We start from the raw sequence: 19,765 nt of genomic DNA on the forward strand, positions 1-19,765 counted from the left end.
GAACAGAAACAGTCTATGGTTTTAGAGCTTTATTATAAAAGGGCCGGGGGAAAGAGAAAAGGTTGAGAAAAAAGAGGGGGGGGGGAGAGAGAGAGAGAGAGAGAGAGAGAGAGAGAGAGAGAGAGAGGATGAGAATGAGACTCACATCTGTAACTCAGTGGACTAAGCTATGTCGCTTGGTCCAGCAGTTCACTGAGACGTCAAAATGGAGTCAGTCGCACTAATGTTCGATGGCACTGAGTTATTTATCTGACCTGAGGAAAAGCAGCCGAATTGTCCTGGCAGGCCAGTTTCCCCAGATGTATCAGTTGTGACCTGACTTTGCCTTATCTGATCTTTTTTGACCCTCCCTGCCTCCTTCCAGAGGAAGTAACTTTGAAATGGTAGCTGAGTTTTCTTCTTGCTTTCTTCAGCCTTTTCTGACTTAGAAAAAAACAAACAAACAAACAAACAAAAAAACAAAATGAAACAAACAAACCAACCCCCAAGCACCTCTGCTTTATGAAATGAAAGAAACCCAGCTCTTTGAATTGTGGGTTCTTCCTTTTTTCCTTCCTTCCTATTCCCCCTCCTTCAGTGTACAAAAGGTTCTTACATATCTGGATTGGGTCTTAACCCATTATTGTAGCCAAGGATGGCTCTGAACCTCAGATCCTTCTCTTTCTACTTCCCTAGTGCTGGAGTAACAGCCGCCTGCCACGATATCCAGCTTAAGTTCTTTTAACCAAACTTTTTCTTAGCAATACTTGTTAAAATTGACTTCAACTTTATTGATTTTGCAAGTATCTACTATAGTCTAAGTAGTTTCTGCTGCCTGTGTCTAAGCAATGAGACAATGGTGTAGACCTCCACTCTTGCTCTTTAGCAATAAAATGTTACCATCCTGTCTTTTCCTCAGACCTCCTGTCTTTTTTGCTTTGAAGTTTTGTTATCTTCCACACCCATGCCAGAGAGAGGGTCTAAGGTTATCTCTCTTCAAAGCCTGTGTGATACATGCTTGTAATCCCAGCACTGGCTCAGTGGAGGTGAGAGAACTAGGAATTCAAGGCCAGTCTGTTCCTGTGTGTGTGTGTGTGTGTGTCTGTCTGTCTGTCTGTCTGTGTCTGTCTGTGTCTGTCTGTATCTGTCTGTCTCCTTTTCATGGGGCTGTTGACCTATGGAATCTGTGTCTTGGATCTTGAATCTATTCCCTGCTTTATACCTCTTTTCCTCCCACCCTGGGTCACCCTGTGACTGCTCACTGGTTTTCTGTTCTAGTCTAAAAACTTCCATTCTTTTTAAGTATATAAATAAACCTGCATGTGTGTCTGCACTACTGCATATCTGGTACCCACATAGGCCAGAAGAGACCATTGAATTCCCTGGAACAGATGGCTGTGAGCCACCATACGGGTACTGGAAATCCAGCCCAGATTCTTTGAAAGAGCAGTCAGTGCTCTTAGCCCCTGAACTCTCTCTTCAGCAGGAAGCTCTTGTTAAAATACAAATCTCATCCTAACTACACTCCCTCTTTACTGAGGGATGACGGTAGATAAGTGTTTATGCTGGTTCAAAGGTTCTGTATATATTTGTGATTGTGCTAATTGTTAAATTACCCCTTTAAGATAAAAGCTGTCCCAACAGTAAAGACATCTTAGGGCTTGCCCAAAGCCACTCAGGAGGGATGAGTTTGGCACCCCAACCAAGCCCTGGGTACAAAACCTGCTTGTTTCTTTTTTTGTCACCATATAAATCAACTCTTCTTAAGGGAATAATAGTTTATTCTGATCCAATTACAAATAGCCATGATAGGTCAGAAAATGTGGATTCAAAGGATCTGAAAAGGAACCATGGAAAGGTTACATGAACTTTTATAGTCACCCAAAAGAAAGTTATCAGACCACATGTTTGCAAAGTACATAGCTAGGGCCATCACGTTTGTGGGCTACACCAAAGCAAGGAAACACACTTAGATACTATCTTTGTCCTCAGTTCTAGGGTTAATGGAGGCTAACCTTGTCAAGCTTATTTCTAGAGTTTTATCTAAAGGTTGTGAGGAAGTCAGATAGAAGGTGGATAGCAAGTGGAGCCCGGAAAGATAGCCAGAGGTCACTTTGGCTCTTAACTGGCAACAGTCTCTTTTCATTCAGAATGTTCTATTTAGCCAGGTCGGCAGTCTGCAGGATCTCAAACTCATTACATCAGTATGCTCTTAAAGGATGTCAGTGCAGCCAGGGTGGTGCTGCCAGGGCAGAGGTGCACAGCTGTGAATTAAGTCCAGACTGGAAAACCAAACTGCAGAACATGCATGATCTGGTCCAAGTATATACTTGTTAGATTTTCTCCCTCCCCCCCTTCCATTCTATTTCTTTTCTTCTCAAACTTACTTTGATTTCTGCTATAAAAAATATGTGTGGTAGCCATAGCAGAAGTCTGGATCCTCTAAAGGAGCTCTGGTGTGAGTTTTCACAAGGTGGCCACAGTCTCCACAGTCTCTCCAGAAGTTGGGAGTAGCTGTAAGTCTTGGACATGGTTTTAGAGCTGGCCTTGGCGAAGTTGTCCAGAGTGGCAGAATAGCCCCTGGCTGGTGTGTATCAGTCATCAATACTGGCTATCAAAGCTTCCTGGGCACAGGAACAGAGATCATGCTAATGCCTCAGGGGACACAGAACCACTATGGCTGTCACCTTTCATGGGAATGGGGCTTGCCGATCTTTATTCCTACAGTAACCTCTCTGCAGAACGACCATGAAAAGCTTGGCCAATATGGTTACCTCCTCGCAGGACCTAACATCAAGTCCAACTTGACCGTAGCAGCCCACATCTGCACGATCTTTAGAACAGCATCCTTTAGAGATGCTCTTAAGAGAATGTCAGTGGTCACAGAGTCCTCGATAGGCAGGGAGAACAGGTAGATCTCACCAAGGCCCTTGATCTTTGTATTCTTGACCAGATGGCCCAGCTTGGAAATGGGGATCCTCTCATTGTCCTGTTTTAGCTCCATGAACCATGGGACCTCACCATGGCCCCTAAGATGGATAGCTGAGCCTTCCTGAGCCTGGGCCCCCAGTCCTCCTGTGGCACCTGCCATATTTCTGAGGAAGAAGCTGATGGCTAGTGGGTGTTTTGGGTTTTGTTGTTGGTTGGTTGACTGGTGGCTTTTTTGAGACAAAGTCTCATGGAGCAGATGCTGGCATTGAACCTGCTGGGCAGCCAAGACTGCCTTGAAATCTGTGCCCACCTCAAAAATGCAGGGATTACAACTGCGTGCCCAATGGTGTAATGATGCATGCTTGTGATCCAAGTGCTCAAGAAGCAGTGGCAGGCAGATGTTTGTGAGTTCAAGGCCTACCTAGTCTACATAGCAAGTTCTTGGCCAGCCAGGACCGTATCTCGAGACCCTGTGTGGAAGAGAAAAGAATAATCAAACTTTAACATACACTCTGTCTGGCTGTTATAAAAAGTGTTTGCAAAGGCCCTGAACCAGGGTTTATAATCCCAGCATGTGGGAGGCAGCGGCAGGAGGGTCATAAAAGATTCTAGCCCATTTTGGGCTACATGAGACCCAGGTTGATCTCAAACTCATATCAGTCTCCCTCCTGCCTCAGCCTTCTAAGTGCTAGGATTACACATCGGGCTTAGTTTTGTCTTGTTGGGCCCCACCCCTTTGCAGGAAGGGATTACCACTCTGGATGAAATGCTTAAGTAACATTCTTGATAAATCATTGGGATTAAGATGTGTTCTGGGGAACCAGTCTACCACCCACCCACTTGACTGCCAGTCAAGAATCTAATGTTCTTTAAACATTCTTGCATCTAGTCTATCATTGGTTACATAACCAGCTCCCTTAGAGCTGGGGACGTACTGCAGGCTCAGCATGCAGGAGGCAGGACTGAAAAGCAAAGCTTAATCTCCAAGATTCGAGTTCCTCCTGGGTCCCAGCCTGAGGATAGGATGCTTTGCCGGCTACAGAACGGAGAGAAGCAAAACACTGCAGAGAGATCTTGACCTAAACATGGGGAGGTACTTGTGAAATACGTTTTTACAGATAACTTAATGCAATAAAGAATCACAAGTATGATCATGAGGAAGAATGTGTACAGTGTAATGGGGTCAGGGTTCAAAGGGTACAAAGGCTCCCACACTGACACCCGTCAGGTGGGCGCTGGTTTGCTCCTCCTGTGGTGTCTGTTCTGTATAAGCTAGCCCAGTATCCCCGTCTTACTGGTTTCACTACAGTCTGGCTGATGGTGAGCATTTTTCCATTGTCCCTGGATGGTCGGTGCCTTTGGGAACTTCTGCCTCTCTAGTGTCTTTTTGACTGATGATAATTTCTCAGTTCCAATTACTCATCTATTACTCCTCCCACATTTCTGGAGACCTGTAGCATTCTCTCACCTTGTCTACAGTGCAGGCACAGGGCAATAACATCTGCATGCCCTTCCCCACCCTCCTTTGTCTTCCATAGAAGTTCTCGGCTCAAACGTTCCTTTTATCCAAACTAAAATTGCAGAAGTTTTCCTGTGCACTTTGCCTTTCCCTAAGTGGCTGATTTGCATGTATTTATTATTCCAGGTTGGCGACAGAGATGATTCCAATCTTTATATAAATGTGAAGCTGAAGGCTGCTGAAGAGGTAAAGCCAAGAACAGGGATGCTGGCATCCTTCCTCACTACCTCCCCAGGTCCTGTTGGTCACCCCTTTGCCCTGTGTGGCCCTCCCCACAAAACTAATTTAACTATTGGGCAAGGCGGAGTCAGGTGACCTAGCCGGCTGACTTCTCCCTGTGTGCTTCTCATTGATGCTTTTCTTCCCTGAGAGCCAGGTGAGAGGCTGTGGAATGGTGCTGAATGTGATGGTGACAAAGGGGCTGATTCTTCTCCACACAGGGCAAAATGACACCCGATACTCCATTGCTTCAGTTACAGTCCTTCAGAGAGGCAGGCTGTCTTAGTTAAGGTTTTACTGCTGTGAACAGACACCATGACCAAGACAACTCTTATAAGAACAACATTTAACTGGGGCCGGCTTATAGGTTCAGAAGTTCAGTCCATTAACATCGAGGAGGGAGCATGGCAGCATCCCAATAGTCATGGTACAGGAGGAGCTGAGAGTTCTACATCTTCATCTGAAAGCTGCTAGCAGAATACTGACTTCCAGGCAGCTAGGATGAGGGTCTTAAAGCCCACACCCACAGTGACACACCCACTCCAACAAGGCCACACCTTCAAATAGTGCCACTCCTTGGGCCGAGCACATACAAACCATCACACAGGCCCAGGTCTCAGGTTCTCATACCATTTCCCTGTTTCTTGTGTTTATTTCTGCAGATTGGGATCAAAGCCACTCACATTAAATTACCAAGAACATCCACAGAGTCCGAGGTGAGCGTGTGGATACACGTGGTGAGGTGTCTCCCTGTCTGCTTGCTTTGGTGGGACTTCAGGGGCTGAGATACACTTTGCAGACAGAAAATATTTCTTTACAGCCTTCCCTTCCCCCTTTCAGTGTCTGGGATTAATTAGTACAAATCAACTGTGGCACTACTTTTAGGTGTTAAAATACGTCATCTCCCTGAATGAGGATGCCTCTGTGCACGGATTCATAGTGCAGCTGCCTTTAGACTCAGAGAATTCCATTAACACCGAGGCAGTCATCAATGCCATCGCACCCGAGAAGGATGTGGATGGGTGAGTGCTCCGCGTTGGCTTTATTTAGAGCACGATTCTATTCTGGAAGCATAGCGTGTTTGTTTCTAGAGGGCAGAGAGAGGCTCCACTCCTTCCTCCTCATTTGACTGTTTTAGGTTGACGAGCGTCAGTGCTGGGAAGCTCGCCAGAGGTGATCTAAATGACTGCTTCATCCCATGCACACCCAAGGGATGCTTGGAACTCATCAAAGAGGCAGGTAAGAGTGAGGGACACCAGCAGGAAAATCGTGAGGACTCGCCTCTGCCTGCCAAACCCTGGGACTGCAGGTGTTTTCACAAGCACGCTGGCTCTGCGCCGATTTCCTTAGCTGTTAGTTAAACTTAACTACAGCATGTGCACTCCGCGGGGCTGGAGCGACAGTGCAGCATTTTCTTGAGGTTCTTTGTGAATCAGGACCACTACGACCCACTTCCTCTGCATTGCCATGTATCTAGAAAGCTCTTAGGAAGCTTTGCCTTCCTGTTGGCTTCAAGAGAACTAACTTGCCTCACAACCAAGGATTCAGCCCCCTGCGCTGAAAGCAAAAAGAAGCAAACAAACAGACCAGAGAGAGTTTTTTCCTAAGAGATAGCAGAACCAAGATTTGAACCCAGGGTTGTGTATATTCAAAGCAACTTATTTTGGGGGTGGGACTCCTAAATGCCAATGAGAATTCTGACAGTACAAAGTGAGTAAAGTTGTGGGTTCCTGTCCCTGGAACCAGCCCCAAGTCAACTGTGGTTCCAACACTAGACAGATGGCTGGAGCGGATCTCGTGAACATTCACCCCCCCATTACTTCAGTACATAGCTAGTACCTTTGTATTTTAGTTTCCTTATGAATACTTTTAGCAGAGTTTATTTTTTGCACAGAAATGAGTCCTGTTAGAAAGAAGTAGGTCAGAAGTTTCAAGGGAGGCGTTTGGCCAGAGTTAGTAATGAAAGTTGTCTGTGGTTGGCCAGCAAAGGCCAAGCCAGAAGCCTTGACCCAGCTGTGATAGTTCAGAACTACAATTTATATTCTTCAGTGTGTTTAGCCAATATTTATTACAGCTTTATAGGAAAGAGTCCCATGAGCTATTACACCCGGGACTTCCCGGTGTCCCACAAGCTACTGTTACCTTAAGGTAGCTTCAAATCTTTGCTGAGTCTTAATTAGTAAAGTTGTCATTGGTCAATTGATTGGGTGATTTGCAGAGCTGAGAATGAAAGCCAGGGGCTCCAGCATGCTAGTCAGTCGTTCTGTAGTTGACCCATGCATTCAACCCAGCAATGGACTTGTCAATTGGTTCAAACTACGAGGACTTCAATTCTAGTGTAGTCATGGTGTTAGCGTTCTCTAAGTGCTGGTCTTCTGATGAAATTGATTCTTTTTAAGTGTGGTTTAAATCCCAAGCAAGGGTTCATAGCTTTTCAGCCTTGCCAGGGTAGAGTGGCCAGGCAGAGTATTTCGGAGCACTCTGCTCCCTTCTGTCTGGGCGGCGCATTTCAGGCCCCTCCCGTGCAGCTTTCTCCCTGTTCTCTTCTCATGTTAGACAGACGGTCATAGCTGCATCTCACAGGCCAGAGGGCGAGGGAGAGACTTGTCACTTCTGTGGGATTCAGGTTTCCATTCCAAAAAGCACCACAAGGCCTGCCTGTGCAATCCAGGCCAGCTAGTGTCTCAAAAGAAGCACAAGCCTGAGGCAGTTCCATGGAAGAGCCCAGGCCTAGTGTGTGTGAGTGAGGCCTTGAGTTTGGTCTCCAGCCCTGGGGTTGGGGGTGGGGGGGTGGGGGATGTTGGCAAAGTGCCAGGAGTGCAGGTGCTGAGTCAGCGAAAGGCTTTCCAGCCACTTGCAGTTCCTGTTATCACTCCCCAGGAGATAACCCTGTGGTTCAGGCCCTAAGCCAGGCAGAACTTTGGATGAGAAACTGTATGAATAAACTCCCTGTATCTGGGGAGTCTTGCTGATACTAATATGATTCTCTCCTCTGCCCTGACCCTGTTCCAGATGCCGTAGTTTTCATGACTGTTTTGCCCGCGTAGTTTAATCTGATAGCTACTTCCATATGGCTGTTAGCTGTGTGTTGAGGTTTCTTTTTTGAGTGTAGGATTTCTTCCCACTCCCTCATGACTCAATGAACAGATCTTGGCCTAAGCGGAACCCCAAACCCTACTGCAGGCAGGACAGTGGGCAGGTCCCAGGCTGAAGCTGGAGCTGAGGCTGTGCTTGGCACAAGAGCGTTCTTAGGAAGATTTCTGTCTGATGCAGACGATCTGCTTCTATGCACTTTTGCTGTTTTCCTTCCGGGTGGTGTGTGAACGAGGGCAGCTGCTTCTCCATCTATAATGTGTGCTGGCTTCTCTTGCAGGGGTGCAGATTGCCGGAAGGCACGCAGTGGTGGTTGGTCGAAGTAAGATAGTTGGTGCACCGATGCATGATCTCCTTCTGTGGAACAATGCCACGGTGACCACCTGCCACTCCAAGACTGCCAATCTGGACAAGGAGGTAGGCAATCCAAGGTAGCGTAGACATCCAGCCTGTGTGCACATGTGGGGACATTAGCTCTCTAACCCCAGTAACTGTGCTGTGCTTCATGTCTCATTGTCCAAGAGGAAGGAACAAATTCAAATCACAAACTTGCTAACATTTATCCATATCTTTCTGTCATTCTGACCATGTACTTTCTACACCAGCATGCCCCATGACAGACAGGGTTTAGCAGTGGAATTATGCCATGTACAGATCTCCCAGGCAGGTTGTTGGCCTCGAATGGAGGTACTCCAGATGAGGTTGAACAGTGGGCATCTCTCGCTGTCCTTTGTTTTTTATTGTTAGGCTGGGGTTGAACTCCTTAGAGTAGGCAGAATTTTACCACTGAGCTACATTCTTAGCTTCAGCAGCTTATTCTTGATCCTTAAGTTGGATTCCTGAGTCCAAAATGTCACATGGCTGTGTCCTGTAGGCAGAGAACAAGATGGAGGCCTGGTACCCCCTCTTTAATATTCTCAATAATATTCTCAAACTGTCCTGGGTTGATGGTGGGAACAAGTGCCTTCCATAAACGAGGGTTCCATCACCAGGAATGTTGTCCTAAGTCTGGCTCCAAATCTGTGCTCTCTCCACCCTCACTGGTTCTCATTGCCTTTCCTGTTAGGGAAAATACCTAGAGAAAGGGGCTTCTGGCATGTGTAGGATTGAGTATGGCATGGGATTGGGCCAGCAGAAACTCTGGTTTGCATTTGAGGCCTTACCCAGTATCCCTGAAAGTGTTACTGATAACTAAAGATGTTAATATCACAGCTCATGATTTTCCTTTGTGTGTGTGTGTGTGTGTGTGTGTGTGTGTGTGTGTGTGTGTGTATTTGTGTGTTTTGATTATTTAATTTCTGAAGTCTAGATCCCTCCCCTCCTTAGGTAAATAAAGGAGACATTCTGGTGGTTGCCACAGGCCAGCCTGAGATGGTGAAGGGGGAGTGGATCAAGCCTGGGGCTGTGGTCATAGACTGTGGGATCAATTATGTTCCAGGTGAGTGGTGCCGGACAGAGAACCAACCACAGCACATTTTATGTCAAGTACCCGGTTTCAGTGAGGAGGTTGTCTGTGTGCTGTCCTGCCTGGGGTCAGAGGTGTGGCTCCCCTCTGCTCTGCTAATCCTCAGTTGACTTAGTACAGAGAGAGTGGGAGAGGGGATAGCTGTATCATAGCTTATTTGTTTGTTTGCTTGCTTGTTATCTCTTCCGGTAGCCATAACTGTCCTGTACCAGCTTCCTGAATGCAGGACTACAAGTGCACAGGACCTCTCCTGGCTTCTGTTCTGCCTTTGTATACCCGTTGCCCTGTATTCTAAGGAAGGCACTGGAGAGATTTTATGATAAACTACAGTAGGATTTCCTTGTCTGTGATCTTGCTTTCCCTGGTTTCAGTTACTCAAGGTCAACTATGGTCCAAAAATATTAAAGGGAGAGCTCCTAAGACATTAGTGAGGTTGTTTCTTTGTCTTTGAGTCATGGGTTCTTGCTATAGTTCTTGCTGGCTTGGAACTCATTATATAGACCAGGTTGGCCCTGACTTCCCTGAGATCTGCCTGCCTCTGCCTCCGCCTCCAGGGTGCTAAGATTAAAGGTGTGCACCACCACACCTGGACGGTTAATGAATTTTAAATTGTTTGCCATCCAGAGTGGCTTGAAGAAGTCTTGTGCCATCCTTCTCTGTCCCACTTCTTCCTGCTTGGGACAGGAGCCACTCTTTTGTCACCTGTATACATTCTGACTTGTCACTACTCTATTTTGCCTGTTAGTTGCTTGGTAATCTTCTCTTATCAGATGTGAACTTAGGTCATTAAATTGGTGACAAGTGCTTTTACCCACTGAGCCATCTCCCTTGCATCTTCTATCTATGTGACAGGTTGTTCTCTCAAAAGAAATGTCCAAGAACAGTTAGTACAGGATATCCACATGCATATATATATATATGTGTGTGTGTGTGTGTGTGTGTGTGTGTGTGTGTGTGTGTGCTTTTTTATTGCATGTGGGAACAGTGACTACTTAATCACTGAGCAGTATAGCAGGCCTTGGGCTCTGTGCCTGAATATGGCCTAGTTGTGGACTCCGTTCATTCATTCATTTTGTAGTTGTGGGAATCAGACCCAGGGCCTTGTGCATGGTACACGAGTGCTCCCCCCTTGAACCACAGCAGGAATCGCCACTCTCTGTATTTGCACTTCAGATGGCTTCTTCAGTTCCCCTCCTCCATGTCAGTTCTTCCTAAATCATATCTGATTTTCCTTTCATCCAGAGGTGATCTTTGTCTTCCCCCTCACTCCAATCCCACAGAACTCGGCATTTGGGGTGTGTCTTGTGCTCTTCTGGCTCTGAGTTCTGCTCTGGGGAGCTCCTTCCTCAGTGGTCTCTGCGCTGCCTGGTCTAGCATCCTGCCTCCTGACGCTAGCACTCAGATCTGTGGAGTTGTTGAAGCAGTTACAGCAAGGATCATTATTTTTTTTTTCTCCCTTCCCATCTGAAGTTTAAAATGCAGACACTGAGCTGCCAGGAGCATTCGTCACTGTCAAGTTCTCACCGTTTCTAACCTCCCTCCCACTCGGCCTCGCTTTTAAGACAGTAGCTCATAATTGATCACTCATTTGCTGGTGTAATTATCTACTGGGTGCGGAAGAAGTTGCTCTCCTGCCTCTTCCCACTGTGAATACTTGCAATGTGACATCTAAACTCAGTCTGCTTACATCCCCACATCTCTGGATCATAAACTACTACTATGGGCATTTTAAAAAGAGAGACAGATACAAGAGAAAAATGTGGTCTAGGGGTGCAGCTCAGTGGAAGAGTTGCTAAGCTATGCTACACCCTGGATTCCATCCTTATTACTTCAGGCAAAGGGAGAGATTTATTTATTTGTTTACTTATGTACTTGAGATTAAAAAAAAAAAACAAACTGGGTCAGAATCTAGAATTCTGTAGATATGCCTAGGACTTTGGCATTAACATCGATTTCTTATGTAGATATTAAAGCAGTATAGGTGGTCATCAATGTCTCCACTGGCCCTATGCATATGGTCACATAAATAGAAGTAAGACTGAAATGTGTAGTTCCCTGGGAATGGTGGTATCATCGTTACAGGCCAGAGGTGTGTCTCAAGATCCACAGACTGATATATCTTCATTTGATGAAGCAATCTAGTCCACCCCTTAGGTCACTTCTTGGTTCATATTTTTTAAATTGTTTGGGAATTGAGTATCAGTGGTAGAGAAGAGTTTAGCAAACACAAGACTCTGAGTCTCTGAGTTTATCTTATTAAAAATTGAGCCTGGTGGTAGTGCTGCACGCCTTTAGTCCCAGCACTCAAGAGGCAGAGGCAGAAGGATCTCTGTGAGTTGAAGGCCAGCCTGGTCTCCAAGACAGCCAGGGCTACACAGAGAAACCCTGTCTTGAAAAGACAAGAAATAATAGATATAGATAAATAGATAAGAATTGTTCCTTTTATCCTTGTGTGGCTCACACGATGAATCACCTTACAGATTAAGAATGGATTAATGCATACATTTTCCCAGTTTTTACATTTTGATTTGTATTGTTGGGGAGTCAAACTCAGGACTTTGAACATTCTGGGCAAACACGAGTGGCTGGAGCTGGTGACTGGCTTTCCGGGTTGGCTAGTAAAGATACTTGGAGAAGTGCCAGTGCTTTATTTAACAGGGCAGATTCCTCACCTCACCACCTCCACTCACAACCTAAGAGTTTCTGTACTGCCTCTATAGGTAGCAGCCTCCAAACTGAATTTCAGAGCCAGTCTCAAGCCAAACTTGAGTTTTATGTTTGGAAATTTCCATTGACAGGGAAAGTGTGGAGCTAGGAAGGAATAACCATGCTGTTACGTGGCCACTGTCCTCCCGACCACACAGTAGTGGGGAGGTTCTTGTCCCCTCTTCAGCAGGGAATTAAGTCAACCCTCATAGTGTTTGGTCAGTGTGTATGTGTACTGGGCATGTGCAGAAGTCAGGATAACTTTTTGGAATCGGTTCTTGCCTCCCTCTGCCTTGGTGAGATAGTTTCCTTTCCACCATCCTATATTCCCCCAGATTAGCTGGCCCACTAGTTTTCTGGTGATTTTTCTTGTCAACCCCTCAGCCTGGGAATGTTGGACTTACAGGTGCATCCAGCTCCTAACGTGGGGCTCTAAACCATCCTTTATCCCTCCTCCTGCATCCCTAAAAGGCTTTGGGAAGGACTAGAATCTTTCTTGCCATGGTGTGCTGCTTTAGCCTTTCAATACCTAAATTATTGTGAGCAGTTAGGCCTTTGCATTTTTGGACCACAAGTCAGTGCCAAACCTCGAACTGTGAAGGACAGTGATAGTGAACAGGCTCATCCTAGAGACGGAAGCTTCTTGTTTTGGGGTTGTTTTATTTTTTTATTTTTTTGGCTACATCAAAAACCTTCCTCTCCCAGCATAGCAACATGCCTGAAGAGAACTGGAAGTATGCCTAAGATTCTACCAGATCCTCCCCGGGAACTTTAATGCTTCGAGGTCTAGGCCTGTCCCTCAGCGTCTCCCGGAAGTGCACCAGAGCAGGGTGTAGGATGTTCTCTGTGTGAGCGGCGGTGCATCTCTGAGTTTGTTCCCTTGAATAACTGTTCTTCACTGGAGAGATTTGTGCTTCTGGTCCTTTTAAGGGAAGTGTAATTATATTCTTTGCCTTGAGCAAGCATTTAAGAAACTGCTCAGTATTTGGAATGGGATGTTGAATTGTTCCTCCGGCTCCTGCCTGGAGCTCTGTAACTGCTGACAGTTGCTGTAGAAACGTATCTGGCAGCTGTGACATAGTTGGAGCTTTGTGTACCTAAAAAAAAAAAAATTCCTTTGTAGGCCTTGGCAAATTAACATTTGAAAAGGTCGTACATTTTAAGAATAAGAAGCATATTTTATTATTTATCACTAGAGGGACTATAAAAGGATTCTCTGGAATCTGAAAAGCCCCCCTTTTAAAAAGTATTTATTTATTCTTAAATTATTTTAATTTTCTGTTCTTGCCACTTAGACATCTCCTGAGGTTTTTCAGATAATGTAATTTTCTCCCTAGAAGATGGGGACCACCTGCCAGCTATCTAGCACTGGGGATTGGAATAGAATCCAGGGCCCGTCTCGTGCTGGACCAGTGCTCTACCACAGAACTGCACCCCGGGCATGTCCAGTAGCTTTAATTAAATAGACACTCAAGCCTCATGGGACTAATACCCTCTGCAGACGGGGAGCCAAGCTTATAATCAGTCACTACGTCACTGTGCCTCTGAGACTCTATGATTACGTCACTGTGCCTCTGAGACTCTGATTTCTCTCCCTTTCCTGATCCAGATGATACAAAACCAAATGGAAGGAAAGTCGTGGGTGATGTGGCCTACGATGAGGCCAAGGAGAGGGCGAGCTTCATCACGCCTGTCCCTGGTGGCGTGGGGCCCATGACCGTGGCAATGCTGATGCAGGTATGGCCCAGAAAGTTCTGGATTATTCTAGAGACTTTCCTACCCAAAGACACCACTAAGACCCACTCAGAAATTAGGCTGGGATAAGAGTCTGTTGGAGGAAAGATGGGGGAGAGAACAAACAATGGCATCCCTCACATTGATAGAGGAGGTGGCGCCCTTAAGTCCTTTGGGGTCTAGAACTGAAGTACAAACACGCTGGCTGGCTGTACACCTGCTGGTGTGGGTGAGACAAAGACCTCGGAGCTCGGTGCCTTTCTCCCTTCTAGCTGAGGTGTTTACACGGAGGGTGGGGGTGGGGTGTTGGGGTTGTGGATGGATTTCGTTGGTCTGAACTGTGGTGACCTGGGGCTCAGACCTGCTGTGTGGAGTTAAACTATTCACTGCTTCTCTCTCTGTCCCTCTCCCTTTGCCCAGAGCACAGTAGAGAGCGCACAGCGCTTCCTACAGAAATTTAAGCCAGGGAAGTGGACAATTCAGTATAACAAGCTGAACCTCAAGACACCTGTCCCAAGGTAGGCGTGAAGTGTTGTTGGTTAGAAGGTTGTGGCTGGTCAGGGTTAACTGCTGGGTACCATGGGTCCACGTGTGCGTCGTTGATTGGGGGGAAGAGCCTGTTACTAGTGTGGGGTTAATTAAATATGGTGACTAAAGAGTGACACCCATCCTTGTGTTTTTAAAGTGACATTGCTATATCACGATCTTGCAAACCAAAGCTCATCGGGAACCTGGCCCGAGAAATCGGGCTGCTCACAGAAGAAGTGGAATTGTACGGAGAAACGAAGGCTAAAGTCTTGCTGTCAGCATTAGATCGCCTGAAGCTTCAGCCAGATGGGAAATATGTCGTGGTGACTGGGTATGTGCATTCTGTGGCCAGTGGGCTTCACATTCAGCCATCCATTGTCACCAGTGAGGCATTTGCGCATGTGTGGGAGAGCCGTCAGCTTGGTCTCTTTGTTTGTTGTTTTAAGGTTTTATTTTTGTTTTAAATTATGTTCAGGAGAGCATGTATAAGTGTGGGTGCCCACAGACTCCTAAAGAGGTGATTGGTTCCAGGGGATCTGGTGGCCTCATGTGGCTTCTTAGGGCATCAGGCATGCATGTGGTACACATACATGCATGCAGGTAAAACACTCATATACATAAAATAAAAACAAATAAATACATCTTTTTTTAAAGTGGGGGACGGGGCTGGAGAGATGGCTTGATGATTAAGAGCCTAGGCTGCTTTTCCTGGAGGACCAGGGTTTGAATCCCAGCACCCACAGCTGTCTGTAACTGCAGCCCTGAGGGGTCTGATGCCCTCTTCTGGCCTCCTCAGGCACTGCATGTTGTGGACATGTAGGAAAAAAAAATGTCAATTTTTTTGGAAAAAAACCTTAAAATCATGGGACATCAGGGTCAAGGGTCAGTTATATGTCTTGTGAGTAGAGCTAACCTTCTTTACAGTTGTATTTATTATTATTTACTATTGTATATGTAAATGATGTCTGCATGCAGGGGTGCAAGTGTGGAGGTGGGGGGACAGTTTTGTAGAGCTGGTAGAGATGCCACCTCTCTATGAATTCTGGATGAAACTCAGGGGAAGGCTGTACCTGGGGCTATGATCGTGAGCTTAGATGGCTTGTTAGGCACATGGGTGCTGGGACGAGAACTCAGTCCTCTCGAAGAACAGCAAGTGCCCTTGACCACTGAGCCATCTTGCCAGCCCCTTGTTCTTACTATTTAGATTATTATTAGACTGTGCAGTGACTTGGGTGACATTAATTTTATTGTTTCTTTCTCTCTTCTTTGAAGAATTACTCCAACACCGCTGGGAGAAGGGAAGAGTACCACCACGATCGGGCTGGTGCAGGCCCTCGGCGCCCACTTGCGACAGAACGTTTTTGCGTGTGTGCGACAGCCTTCGCAGGGCCCCACCTTTGGGATAAAAGGTGCTGTGGGCAGAGGCGCCTGCCTTCCCCTGCCTTTCCTTTAGTCTTCCCAGACTGAATCTTTACCCAGGAGGCCTTGGCTGGCTTAGATAGCTGAAATGTTTGCTTCATTTTGTTTCAGACATTTGTACTGTGGTGCATTTGAGAAAGGCTTTCGTTGTTACCCCAGGTCTATCATTTTGACATATGCAGAGAATCTCAGGATGTGTAAAATGGAGTTCAAAGGGCTTTTATTTGACCCCAGTATCCACTCCACTGTCTGTCTTAGTAACAGCAAAGGAAATCCTAGCTGCTGGTCCAGGCTTACACTGAAATGGTCCAGCCACACCGATGTCTCCCTGTCTCATTTAGTGAATGCTTTCTGCTAGGTACCGTGCTAAGCACTTTGTGTTTTCGTCATTCTCTCCTCCCATGAGATGTCATCACCGTTTATGATAGCAACAGTGGGACTTTACTGGTGATTTGGTTAAGGCTCCATCACACAGTTAGTTAGTCAGTTAGTTAGTTAGTTGGTTAGTTGGCTGTGGGTGAGTGAGTGAGTGAGTGAGTGAGTGACTTAGTTCACGCCACAGCCTATGTGTGGAGGTCAGAGCACCACCTCCTAAGTTTATTCTCTCTTTCCATCATATGGATCCTAGAGACTTGGCTGTCAGGCGTGGCAGTGTGTGTCTTTACCCCATTAACTCTCACGAGCCACTAGTGCAGTGGTCTCAACCCATGGGTCCCGACCCCCTTAGGGTCACATATCAGATATTTACATTATGATTCATAAGTAGCAAAATTGTGCAGCTAAAAGAATTTTATGACTGTGGGTCACCGCAACAAGGAGGACTGTATGAAAGGGTCCCAGCACTGGGAAAGTGGCGAGCCACGGTGGCTCCTGCCTCACGCCCATTTCGTCCTCTGCACACCACACTTGAGTAGGCGAGGACACTGGATCGCCGTGTTTAACCTCGCCGCTTCGGCCACTGTGCTGCTCTTTTTGGTTCCTTCATGTTATTTATTGGCATTGTGTATTTATTTTGCACGCATTGGTTGAGATTAAATTAAGGCCATCACACGTGCTGGGCATACACAGCCCCTGAGCTACACACACACACACGCAGACATGCTTCTGCTGTTGTCTTAGCTTCCACTGCGCATCTTCAGTGTACATGGTGCTGTGCCACATAATGGCTCCTTGCACACTTGTGCGTTGTGCACCCCAGACCACCCCATGCCCTCCCTCCTCTTTCCTCCTCCCCCTCCCATTGCTCCTCTCTGTTTTCCTAGACAGCGTTGCTTCTACTTTCAAAACATACTCTTTTAATTGAAACTGGTTTTATTAATTATACTATGTTCTTAGAGGCGGCTTTTCCTTTTGCTGGCTGACAAGGGATCATCTGCCGCTTGTTCCAGTAGTTAATGTTCTCAGCAGGCACACCTCTTCGCTCCTGCCAGCTCTGACTTGCTCTGTCTGTTAGTTTTCTTTTGTCTTTGAGACAAGGTCTTCCCAGGTATTTCAGGCTGCCCTGGAACACACTGTGTAGCCCAGGTTGACCTGTTTGCTGTCTTCCTACCTCCCGAGTGCTGGAATGGTGTGTATGTGCCGCTGTGCCCCGCCTTGGAGCTTGTTGTAATAACCCCCCTTTTGACTCTGGAAGCCTTGTCCCTTATTCCAACTCGAGAACCCAGTGTTCTCTTTCCTCATATTGAATTTTCCTCCTTGCGTTGTCTTCCTCACAAAAATGAAACCTGTTCTTTCGGGCTGATATTTACGGCATCCTTACAGCATCCTGGACATCTTGACCGGCCTCTTGTTGACCACATGGGCTACAGCACCCTCGAGGCTCAGCTGTTTTCTGATAGCTATCTTATGTTCTAGAAGAGCTGGTGTCTCTGTTCGGTGTGTACCTTCGAGATTCCTTTTCTGGAAGCTAGAGTAGCTTCTCGAGTAGGAAGTTACACGGGCTTGCCTTTATGTAGCTGTCATCTGGGTTTCTAACATGTTAGGAATCACGGGGAACCTGCTTCTAAAGATAATGAGTAGGTATGTATGTGTGTGTGCATGTTTCTGTCATTTGCACTCCGATTTCAATTGAGAGCCTATTCAGCGTGAACGTGATCAAGTGTTTCAGTGCGGTAAAGGAAATTAGAAAACACCTGCTCACATCTGTCCAAGTGACGGAGAGAGTAAACAAACAATTTGCTTAGTAGAGATGAAAATGGGTTTGTTGGTCTTTGGGTTCCAATTCACAGAGAAGCAAGTTAACCTGAGTTCCAGCTGTTGCTCTGTCCCCTAGGTGGCGCTGCAGGAGGCGGCTATTCCCAGGTCATTCCTATGGAAGAGGTAAAACAGCTCAGGGTTTGACTGAACCCTACCCTGTGTGATAGATTTTCCTATCCAGAGATGAGATTTAAAAAAAGAGAGTGAGAGAGAATGATTAGTGGGCACTCCACTTGTTTCTTGGCAGGAGCAATATATTAAAAAAAAACTTTATTTGTAGACTTGAGTGTAGACTTGAGACAACAGCTTGGACTCAGGCACAACCTTTCAGTGGGGATAGTCATTTTGAACAAGCAAACACATGCTGCCACATGGTCTCCAGAAGCATCAGGGGCTTGGGGATTCAGGAGCAGTGTGGGGACCCAGAGGGGAACAACTGTCTGTGCTCCTGTGCAGCCTCTGACCTTGGCAGAAGGTTGGGAGTGAGGGGGGGGGGGGTGCTCTGCTCTCTGCACACTTATATGGAAAACTGCTAATTCCTTCGCTGGGGGTTGTTTCAAGGGTCAGATAGCTGGGCATTATTTCTTCTTCAGTATTCACTGTGTAGATCAGTCTGGCCTTGAACTGGTAGCAGTCCTCCTTCAGCCTCCTGAGAGCGTCAAGCATTTGCTTGGCATATAGAAGCCCACTCGTGAGCCTGTCCAAGAGCAGTACTTCAGCCAGCACCCACTGGTGTTAGTGTGGAGACTGTGTTGGTTGTGGGAGGCTGCAGGTTGGAAAAGGCAGAGCTGCTAGAGACTGCTATGGCTTCTGCTCTTTTGTAGTTTAACCTCCACCTCACTGGTGACATCCACGCCATCACCGCTGCTAACAACCTCGTGGCTGCTGCCATTGATGCTCGGATATTTCATGAGCTGACCCAGACAGACAAGGTAGAATGCAGAGGGCGTGGCGGGGGGCGGGGGGGGGGCGGGGGCGGGTGCCTGAATTAGTATTGGTCTCTTGGGTGCTGATGCAAGTGCCATGACAGTAGGACCTCATCTACAGCTCTTTTCTTCTCTTTCTTTAAGGCTCTCTTTAATCGTCTGGTACCTTCAGTGAACGGAGTAAGAAAGTTCTCTGACATCCAAATCCGCAGGCTACGGGTAAGCTTTTGCCTACTAGATAGATGATACCATAAGAAATTTAATTAAAGATAACAAGGATTGAAGGCAGGGGTTTCCCTCATGTCTTTATAAATTATAGTGATTGATCAAATAGTAGATAGAGCTGAAAATTAGTCCTCAGCTAAGAAGAGCGAGGGCGCAGCTTTTTAATGTGAAGATTGAGGGCGGCATGGTGGAGATGTGCAGCTTCTAGGGTCCCTGGCCTCCCCAGCCCTGGGATCTTGAGGACATGTTCTTTGTGGGCCACCTCTTGGTTCAGTCTTCTATGAGACGAGCTTAATAATGCTTGCCCTACATAGATAAAGGACTCTCAGAGTATTAGTAACTTCTGTGTTTTATTTGAATTTCTATATTTATATCCATGTAAAAAATATTTATGTGTATTAACTGTAGGCACGTGTGGGTCGCAGTACTATGTAGAGATTAGAGGACAGCTTTTGGGAGTCAGTCCTTAATTTCCAATTTGTGGTGGCAGGGTCTCTCTGGTTTCTGCTGCTATGTAGAATATCATTCTCTGGTCTCTTTCCATCTTGCATAGGAGTGCCGGGTTTATGGATGTGTACCCCACAACTGGCTTTACCTAGGTTTGAGGAATTGATCTCAGGTCATTGGACTTTTGAAGCAAGTAGATTTACATTCTGAATAATCTACCCAGACCTCTATAGTCAGCAAGCACATGTTTTCACCACATACCCTAATAATTCCTGTCTTCGATTTTTTTTTACATAAAAAATGAAAATTGGCATTCACACAAAAACCTGTGCATACATGTTTTAATGACTCTATTAATAATCTCCCCAAAGTGAGAGA

General features: G+C 46.3%; 1 protein-coding gene across 1 annotated transcript in view; it reads left to right on the forward strand.

Moving 5' to 3' along the window:
* The window catches only part of Mthfd1 (methylenetetrahydrofolate dehydrogenase, cyclohydrolase and formyltetrahydrofolate synthetase 1), a 64,483-nt gene that overhangs the window by 19,231 nt on the left and 25,487 nt on the right, over positions 1-19,765 (forward strand). Inside the window, exons 3-15 of the mRNA XM_021178764.2 lie at positions 4,556-4,615; positions 5,311-5,364; positions 5,534-5,670; positions 5,787-5,887; positions 8,022-8,158; positions 9,068-9,179; positions 13,522-13,649; positions 14,067-14,164; positions 14,332-14,505; positions 15,447-15,583; positions 17,866-17,912; positions 18,614-18,721; positions 18,860-18,934. Of these exons, the coding sequence (XP_021034423.1) occupies positions 4,556-4,615; positions 5,311-5,364; positions 5,534-5,670; positions 5,787-5,887; positions 8,022-8,158; positions 9,068-9,179; positions 13,522-13,649; positions 14,067-14,164; positions 14,332-14,505; positions 15,447-15,583; positions 17,866-17,912; positions 18,614-18,721; positions 18,860-18,934 (1,368 nt within the window). The remainder of the gene's footprint in view (positions 1-4,555; positions 4,616-5,310; positions 5,365-5,533; positions 5,671-5,786; positions 5,888-8,021; positions 8,159-9,067; positions 9,180-13,521; positions 13,650-14,066; positions 14,165-14,331; positions 14,506-15,446; positions 15,584-17,865; positions 17,913-18,613; positions 18,722-18,859; positions 18,935-19,765) is intronic.

The sequence above is a fragment of the Mus caroli genome, chromosome 12 (assembly GCF_900094665.2).
Source record: "Mus caroli chromosome 12, CAROLI_EIJ_v1.1, whole genome shotgun sequence".
In the NCBI taxonomy this organism is placed as follows: domain Eukaryota; kingdom Metazoa; phylum Chordata; class Mammalia; order Rodentia; family Muridae; genus Mus; species Mus caroli.